A 9560-nucleotide genomic window follows, 5' to 3' on the forward strand; every position below is an offset into this window, starting at 1 on the left:
GGATAACATAAGCCAGGTCAGGTCGGGAGCTCATGCAAGCTCTCGGGCAACATCAGTCAGGTCAGGTCGAAAGTTCATTCAAGCTTTCGGATAACATCAGTCAGGTCAGGTCGGAAGTTCATTCAAGCTTTCGGATAACATAAGCCAGGTTAGGTCGGGAGTTCATTCAAGCTCTCGGGCAACATCAGTCAGGTCAGGTCGGAAGTTCATTCAAGCTTTTGGATAACATAAGCCAGGTCAGGTCGGGAGTTCATTCAAGCTCTCGGATAACATACGTCAAGTCACATCGGGAGCTCGGCCAAGACTCCTCGGCATATTTACCAGCTCGGCTCGGGAGCTCAGCTCAGCTCGGGAGCTCAGCTCAGCTCATCACCTTTGGGAGTTAATTTTTAAGTATTTATCTTGCCTCCCTTCAGGAGCTCAGCTCAGCTCACCTTTGGGAGTTAATTTTTAAGTATTTATCTTTCCTTCCTTCAGGAGCTCAGCTCAGCTCACCTTTGGATGATAGTTTATTTTTAAGTATGTATCTTGCTCCTCTCAAGGAGCTCAGCTCGGCTCAACACTTTTGGGTGTTGGTTTATTTTTAAATGATTATTATGCCTCCCCTTAGGGAGCTTAGCTCGGCCACCTAGAGCTCAGCTAAGATCAACGCCTTTTGAGTGTTAGTTTATTTTTAAGTGTTAATTTTGCCTCCCTCTAAGGAGCTCAGCTCATTTTAAGGTGTTAGTAATCGCAACTCAAATTGTGATAACCTAAAAGAATAATAATGTAACTGAGCTTGCATAATCTGACAAAAATCTAAGTGTTTACATCAGCAATTACAAAAATTAATTTTCATTCTCCCCTTCACCCTCGCCTCCCTCGGCCTCAGCCTCGTCCTCCTTGGTTGCCTCCCCTGAGGTGAGGGAGAGGTCAAATCCATCCAAGTCTAGAAAATCTACTGGGATCCCTTCAGGAGGATAACCTGCTGCCCTGAACTGTTGCGTACAACCCTCGAACCCTTTGGATAGGTAGCCATAGGCTTGGACAGCAACCTCATCCATAAACTCGTCCGACTTTAGGAAGTTTTTTTTGAAGCCTTCAGCTCCTTTGGTCAGCTCGGTTCGGGATAGCTCTAGCTCTTGGAGGGCTTGAGAAAGATGATCTTGGGAGCCTTTAAGTTCACCCTGCAGGGCTTCTTTCTGCACCTCAGAGACTCGGAGGTCGTTCAGCTGCTTCAGCCGGTCAGCCTGGAAGCCCATCCGCATCTCCTCCATTTGGGCTCGGAGATTGGCCACCTCTTTTTCATAACCAAGCTTTGCGTCCTCCGCTAACTGATTAAGCTCAGCAAAATGAGCTTCATAATTTCGGGTATCCTTAAAAAATTGCTTTCGAGTCATGGAAGCTCGGAGGGACATCTCGGCGTTCAGGACGGCGGCCTAAGAAAGAAAAAGAATAAGTAAAGGAGAATATAAAAGGGGAACATGAAATAATGGAGAAGGGAAGGTTACCTCAGCTGAGGCAGTGTTAGAACGTTGCATCAGCTCGGCCCATCCAAGGCTCTTCACATAATCGGCGTCAGCCTGGGAGATCATATCCCGGAGGACTGACCCAGCAGTTGGAGTAGGCCCGACTCCCACAATACGCAAGGCATCGTGGTACATCTCAAAGAAATTGGTCTTGCACCGGACCACGGGAGTATGAGGTTTATCTGCCCTGAATTGACAAAGGGGTGTCACCTCGGGAATAGAAGACCTCCCGGAGTCCAGCTCCACCACTTCAGGGGGAGGGCTCGACGTTGCCCGCCTTTTCGAGCATTTAGACTGGGTGAAAGAAGGCTCAGGCTTGCTAGTAGCCCGGGGCGAGAGGGCTTTAGACTTGGCTGAGCTCCCTTCAGCCCTGCCCCCAGATGGGGCAAATGTTTTCTTCTTCTCCAGCATTCTCTTCATAGCAGCGTCCATAACTCTTTTTTCTGCACAAGATAAATGGAAGGTCAGGGCAAGGAATAATAAGGCATAACATTAGGAAAATAGAGCACGGGCAGGGGAAGGGCCATACCTAAGTTTCTCCGGACAAAAATATCTTCCGAGCTGAGCCCATGGTGGCAAAGTAAGTCCTCTGCCAGAAGGGCAGAGATATGAAAGCACCTTCCCCCTATGGCCCTTAGGTCTCCAGTAAACAGCTCCCCCTGGCGGAAGCCCGGGGCAGGAATAGGCAGGAGAGGGAGGGTGTCCCTCCAAACTGAGCATATGTCCCAGGCATCAGTAGGGTGAACAAAGAAGAAGGAGTTTTTTCAATTTTTGTTGGAACTGAGAGAGCCCTTGAAAAATTTGCAATTAGGGCGGCAAGAAAAGTAAAAGGGGCCCTCCTCAGAGCGTTTGGGGAGCAAGAAGTTACCTATGGTAAAACAAGTTACTTCAAAACCTAAGGTTTTAAAAAGGACCACAAAGCTGCACAAGGTCCGGAAGAAGTTAGGAGTAAATTGTCCTAAGTGGAGCTCATAGTAGCGACTGAGCTGCTGAAAGAGAAGGGAGAGGGGAAACCTCAGGCCAGCTTCTAGCTGATCTACATAAAAAGTATAATATCCCATAGGGGGATTGTCAGCTCGGTCATCAAGGTCAGGAATGATGAATTCATAGCCCTCGGGAGCATGTGATAGAGCCCTTATTCTCTCCTCATCTGAGGCATCTAGCTCAGAAGAGTATAGATCAAACCAGGGGACGGGGGGGTCCTCGGGGTCATTCCCTAAGTCATCATCCCGAGCGGAAGGAGAGGCGGGAGCAGGATCCTTGCCCTGGGGCTCTCCTGCTGGGGTAATTGCGAGGGAATCATATCGATCCACCTCAACAAACACCTTATCTGAGCCCTCCTGGTGAGGGTGGGATGAAGAAGCCATTAAAGGGGTTTAAACTTACTCAGGGAGCTCGTAAATTAGGAAGAAAGGAAGAGCGCGGAGGTAAAAACTAGAGAGAGAAATTATGCAAGAGGAAGAAAAGCGAAAGTGAAACTAAATTTTACAGTAAGGCCTATTTATAGAAAGCTCGGATCAATCCAGGCCGTTGATTTTAGGACAGGTGGATGGCTCAGACCGAGTGGAATTCGAAAAGTTACCGTTGGGAGAGCGAAACAAAGTACGTCTTGTCAGAATGACAGCATGGCTCAGCAGGCACCTCAGGTCGGCATTCTCTCAGGATCATCTCAGAATAAAAACGAATTTCGAGTCTTTGACCTCAATTCGACTATTATGGGAGGGACTTGTGATACCCGAAGGAGGAAATCACCTCAACTCATGGATGACCCTAATATAAAAGGAACATCCCTAATCAACCAGAACTGGTTCAGGAGCTCGGGAACTCGAGAGCTCAGCCAAGATCCTCCACCATCACCTCCAGCTCGGGTCGGGAGCTCAGCCAAGCTCCTCCACCATCACCTCTATCTCGGGTCGGGAGCTCAGCTCGGGAGCTCAGGAGCTCAGCCAAGCTCCTCCACCATCACCTCCAGCTCGGGTCGGGAGCTCAGCTCGGGAGCTCGGGAGCTCAGCCAAGCTCCTCCACCATCGCCTCCAGCTCGGGTCGGGAGCTCTGGAGTTCATCTCAGCTCCGATATCAGTAGGGAGTTAGCTTAGTAGATGGGTTGGACAACCTTGATGAGCTAGCTAAGATGTTAGGATCAGTGTTCAGGTTGAGTTTAGGGGTTCAGCAATAACTCACTCATCCCTTTTCCATATGACCCCAGGGAGAGCAGTAGTATAGCGTCCTCATGATGACAGTTCAGCTCAGATTAAGTGTATTGTTATTTCCTTTGTCAGACAAGATTCGGGCGAGATCTCAGCCTAAATACTCGGGATTGTGATCCCAAGATTCGCGGATTCTTGATAAGGAAGGTAGGCGCTAAATCCGGAGCTCTCTCCTATAAATACCAGGTTCACTTTCATTATTTGAATCCTAATTTTTCACTCATGCACACACCACTCTCTATATTTTCGCTATTCTAGCATCTGACTTGAGCGTCGGAGGGGATACGCCGGAACACCTTCCGGCCCCCCTTAACACTCTTGTTAGTGGTTTCAGGTCAGCAGCAGTTCATCTTTTATTTGGAGGAGCTTCTTCAGCTCGTCCAAGGAGATCACTTTATTGAGGTATATCAATGGTTATGGGGAATAAATATCAAATAATACTAGCGATTATGCACATCCGATACATGTGCGATGTAGTACATGAATATTTATGTATAGGCATAGAGCAGCCATCTTCACATAATTCGAAACAAAAAAAAAAGTTAATTAAAAAGGGAAAAAAAATGTTAAACAGAAAAAAGTGGGTAAGTGTAGGGACATATTGGGTTAGGAAAATCAGACCAAGGCACAATTCAGTTTTTATATAGTGCTTAAACTTAATAAATAATAAAAGATATATATTAAACCACGAGGAATAAAAACGTTCAATTATATATCAAATAAAACAATTTCAATATAAACTGATATCTATCAATAAGGTGATCTCCTAGGATGAGCTAACTAGCCGAGCTAACAAAACTCCTCCAAAGGATGATGAACTGTTGCTGACCTGAAACCACGAACAAGAGTGTTAGGGGGGGGGGGGGGGAAGGTGTTCCGGCTAATCCCCTCCGACGCTCAAGTCAGATGCTAGGATAGAGAAATATAGTGAGTTGTGTGTGCACACGAGTGAAAATTGGAATCCAAATAATGAAAGTAAACCTGATATATATTTATATGAGAGGGCTCCGGATCTTACGTTTACCTTCCTTATCAAGAATCCAAGAATCTCGGGATCACGATCCCGAATATCTAGGCTGATATCTCACCCGAATCTTGTCCAACAAAGGAAATAGTAATGCGCTTAATCTGGGCCGAACTCCCGAGCTCCCATGGCAGAGCTCCCGACCCGGCCTGTCAATTATGGTGCAGGAGCTGGGCCGAGATCCCGAGGCCGAGCTCTCAATCTGCTAACAAGAGAACTTCAAGCTTAATGTCATCGATGAACTGATATATTTTCCTCTTGGGGTATCATAAACTTTGGTACAATGGAAATTTACATAGTTTTTAAATTCATTCATCAAATTTCTCACCGAATAGAGTTCCTTTTAAGTACGTTACTGTCTCAAAATTTCCCTACATAGTGATCTCTCGAGTAAAGTAAGAATACGTGTTTTAACGGATTTCTCGGGAACTGTCCAAAGGCTAACGGCCTAACTAGCAACTACCCGTCACATTTTTACTGCAAACCAATATCCTTTTAATTTCCCATCAGTAAATTGAGATGACAGCTTTTGGTTTTTGCACAACAATTTTACTAAAAATAGAATATTGGCCATAACACAAGTGAAAGTTCAAAATCTCTTGCTTTCGTAATAACTAGCCGCGGCGCACACGCATTGCGTATGTAACATTACATACAACTATTATGTTTTGTGTGTATATAATATATATATTTATTTTTTGAAGTATTTGATTTTAATATTTTTTTGGCAACTTAATAATTTTGTGTAGGTCTTTTTCTTAGAGAAACAAAATTAAAAGTGAGAATATCAAGAGATTATTAAGGTGCTCTTGCTTTATATATAGTATAGATAAGTAAAATAAAGTTTAAAATTAATTTTTGATTAAAATATATACAATAATAAGGCTACAAGGTACAAAAGAAAAAGAGAAGCGATTTTAGCGTTTGGATAAATGTTTGGATACAAAAGACATTGGCTTAAAAACAACACTTAAATAAGTTTAGCTTTTTAAAGTGTTTTTACTAAAAAAAATCAGAAGCGTTTATAGCGCATGGATAGATGTTGAAAAAGTGATTTTTTAAATAGAAACAAAAGCAGAAGCTCAAAAACTTGGAAGTGTTTGGAAGAGCTTCTAGAAAATATTTCTCTGCATTTCGTTAACAAAATTTAGAAATTTTATTAAGGAAAAAGTGAGAAGTGATTCCTAAAAGTTCTCTCAAACACCGCCAAAATTTCTAGCTTTTAAAAAACACTTATTTGGATTTTTTTAAAAAAAAAACGATTGTTGTAACCAAACACCTAAGTTTTTAAGAAAGCACTTTAAAAAAAAAAAATAAGTTATTTTCTTTGGTTGGCTTCCGTAACCAAACGCACTCAAAATCTCAATTTCCAATCCTTCGACGTATTTATATAATTTATTCCCTCCGTCCCAATTATATAGTCCACGTTTCTTTTTTTTGTTTGTCCTAAATATATAGTCATATATCATATTTAGTTATATTTTTTTATACTTCTTTACTAATATACCCCTATTAATTATACCTTGAAAATTGTGCAATTATTTTTTAATACATTAAATAGGGATAAAATAAGAAGTTTATATAAAATTTGCTTTCCAAATAATTTTTTCTTAATCTGTGTGGAAAAAAAAAGTAGGACTATATAATCGGAACGGAGTTAGGAGTTTAATTTTTTTAAAAAAAAATTAAAGTCAAAATGGATTTACTCCACTTCTAATAATTTGAGATGGAGAAACAAGATGAAGTTATGGATAAATTTTTCTTCTGGTGATGTGAATCTCATCACGATTCTTTTGTTTGAGTTAATCGATTATCGTTGCACTTCGGATATCTTTGTCAGACTCGGCGACAAACATATCAATTCAGTTTCTTTTTCTAGAAATTTGAAATTTATCTTTTGAAATTCACCTAAAAAAAGAGACCACTATTTCCTTTATTGTAATGTTTGAAAAATCAAAATTTCCGAGAGCAACAAGGTTCCCAAAATCATTAGCTTACATTTCTCACATGCTTATGGTGTTCTCTTTAATGAGGGCCCGTGATGTTTTATCCCCTTGGCGTTTATTTGTTTAACTGTTTTGTACATAATTGTTTGCCAACTAATTAATGATTGGATTTATGGATTATGAAAAAAAGAAAGTGATTTACAATTATACCTTGATTTTGTTACAAATTTATCTTGATCGAGATTTTTGAATCTGGTTTCCTAAACAATACTTTTAGTTTTTAATATTTTCCCTAGTTATAAATAAAAAAAATTACATTTTTTGTCATATTATCGATCAATTTACAGAAATATTTTTGGTTTACTAATTGTATTTTTTTCGATTTTAGTCATTGTTTCATCAAAGTGCTGACGAAAATTGGAAACGATGATGTTAGAATCGGGAAAGTGTGGAGGAAGTGAATAAATATTTTAAATCTTTTTTGATAAATTTTTTAATATGAAATTCTGGAGTTGTTTGATATAAGCCCAATTTGTTTTCTCGAAAACTTAGGTCTAGCGAACAACTAAAAATGAAATGGTAGCGTAGAGAAATTGCACTGAACACTATTATTGAACTTTATTTTTCCAAAGCCGCCTGTTGTGGAGAGGGTTTAGGCAGACCGCTACCCGTTTATTAGAAATAATAAATAAATACAAGCGAACATGACTAGACCAAGACCTCTAGAGAAATTGCAATAATTAAATTAAAAAATTCTATCAAACTCTAATATATGGAAGTCCAGAACGATTTAGTCTGCAAAGTCCCTTGAGCCGCCCCTGGATGTCCTCAAGTTGAAGTGTGGCTGCTCCCAAACCAAGTCTCATATTAGTCATTTCATCTGCTACTGCATTTGCTTCTGTAAAGACATGTGAGTTATGCACATTAGAGTTGTGCATAATCCATTGGATTTGCGTCAGAAGCGGGCTGAGTTCCCAACTAGTGGCATCTGCATCAATGATTGCTAGCGCCGCCATGGAGTCAACCTCAAGCCAAAGTGGAAAAAGGTTGTAAAGTGAGAAAATTTGTAGCCCCTTCAAGATAGCAGACAATTCTGCTCTAGTGTTCGTCCCCAGACCAATGGATTCATGATAAGCAATAATCGGGTAGCCTGTGTAATCTCGAATGATCCCTCCTATGCCAGATTCACCGCCTTCTTTCGAGCACCCATCCGAGTTAAGTTTGTACGAGCTAGTTGGAGGTGGCAACCATTAGACCACTCAAATGATAGTAGTACGTGTGATATGATTCTCTAACCCCGTCAAATTTGTAACATCTCCAAAACCTTGCCAGTGTTCCACCCTAAGAACCCCTGCATAAGCAATTGATAATATGAAATCATTAATATTCCAGATGATATTCCTGGACTACTGAAGCCGCACACCTCTGTGTTTCTGATCATTTCTGGCCCCCAAAGAAACCAGATAATAAGGAAATGTATCAGCTCCCTAACATGACCCACACTCCAAGCCGATTTTTCAGTTGCTAAATATGTGAGGATTGATCTAGACCCCGAAAATGTGAGAAATTTACCGATAACATAACAGAAAGGAAAAAAAGTGTAATTTACATGGCAAAATATAATTATATATATATATATATATATACATATATTTGGAGATCCAAAAAAACAAGATATGCACGTGACAGTCGGCCGGAGGGATTTTAGACAACAATATCTAATAAACAAGCATCAAATTAAGATCAATTTAATTAAAGCATAACAGAATACAAAATAATATGGGAATTATTTTTGAACGAGATATGAACAAAAAAAGTGGCCAAGTATCAATAAAGAAGTAGGATATTTTTTATTATTTTTTGGGTATATCATAGAGGAATAAATGGTCACTAATTTTTTTTGAATATCTCTTCGAACTTTCACTAATTAAAGTGGTGGAGCTTGAAACACGAGATATTTGAGAATAATTCCATTCAAGTTCATCGAAAACATACTCTAACTTGCAAAAGAGATATTATTTATGATCTACAATGAAAATTACATATACATTTACATATTACATCTTAGATTATATAACTATCTCAAATGCACTTTAATTGAAGAAACTATTTAAAAAGTGATAGTTTTGTAATTTTAAATATGACGTGTAATCGTATATATATATTTATTGTACATACAATATTTATCCGTTTAAAAACCTCCAATCGCTCCTTCTTACAAAGGAAATTTCGTGTCTACAAATGAAAAAAGAATACGTTTATCTTGTAAATATAACCATTTTGGGAATATATAATAATTATTCAAATTTCCTTATCTGACAAAAAGTAGAACTACCTTTGCATCTCTTTGTTCCCCGCTTTTCTTTCTTTTTTAATCTTTCTTCCCAAAGATGAAAGATCGAAAGGTATAGGATGCTTCACCATTTATTTATTTTTTTTTTAAAATTATCTAATTTTGTAAAGCATTTGCGTAAATGATTTTAGATTCATGGAATATGATACATTGATAATTAGGTAACGACGTGATATTCGTGTATATTATTATAATTTAAGGAATAGATTTGTCTAGTTATTGATCGTTATCGCATTCTAAGTATATAATTTTTAGTAGAGGGTAGTGAAACAAGTGATCAAGTGATGCATGGAAACAGGGGCGGTCCTGAGAAAAACGAGGCCCTGAAGAAAGATTAAAATATGACCCCCTTTCGCATCAATTTGAAAAGTCGAATATATATGAAAAAAATTTGAATAGCATGATCAAAGTAAAACAAAATATGCAAATCAATAAACGGAATGTTTTACATAATTCATCAAAATAATTTATTCAACAATCAATATTATTAAAAAAAACAGTCTTCTAGCGTTTTTTGAAACA

At 39.2% G+C, this 9560-nt stretch overlaps 1 protein-coding gene across 1 annotated transcript; it reads right to left on the reverse strand.

Annotated features, from left to right (window-relative positions):
• Positions 1–7443: 7443 nt before the first annotated feature.
• Positions 7444–9109, reverse strand: LOC140861703 (uncharacterized). Its single transcript, XM_073264720.1, has 5 exons — positions 9021–9109; positions 8905–8920; positions 8109–8172; positions 7982–8036; positions 7444–7915 (listed from the first exon to the last, which is right to left on the reverse strand). Exons 1-5 carry the CDS (start codon positions 9107–9109, stop codon positions 7444–7446), a joined length of 696 nt encoding a protein of 231 aa, XP_073120821.1.
• Positions 9110–9560: the final 451 nt, after the last annotated feature.

The sequence above is a fragment of the Henckelia pumila genome, chromosome 4, assembly GCF_033568475.1.
Source record: "Henckelia pumila isolate YLH828 chromosome 4, ASM3356847v2, whole genome shotgun sequence".
NCBI lineage: Eukaryota > Viridiplantae > Streptophyta > Magnoliopsida > Lamiales > Gesneriaceae > Henckelia > Henckelia pumila.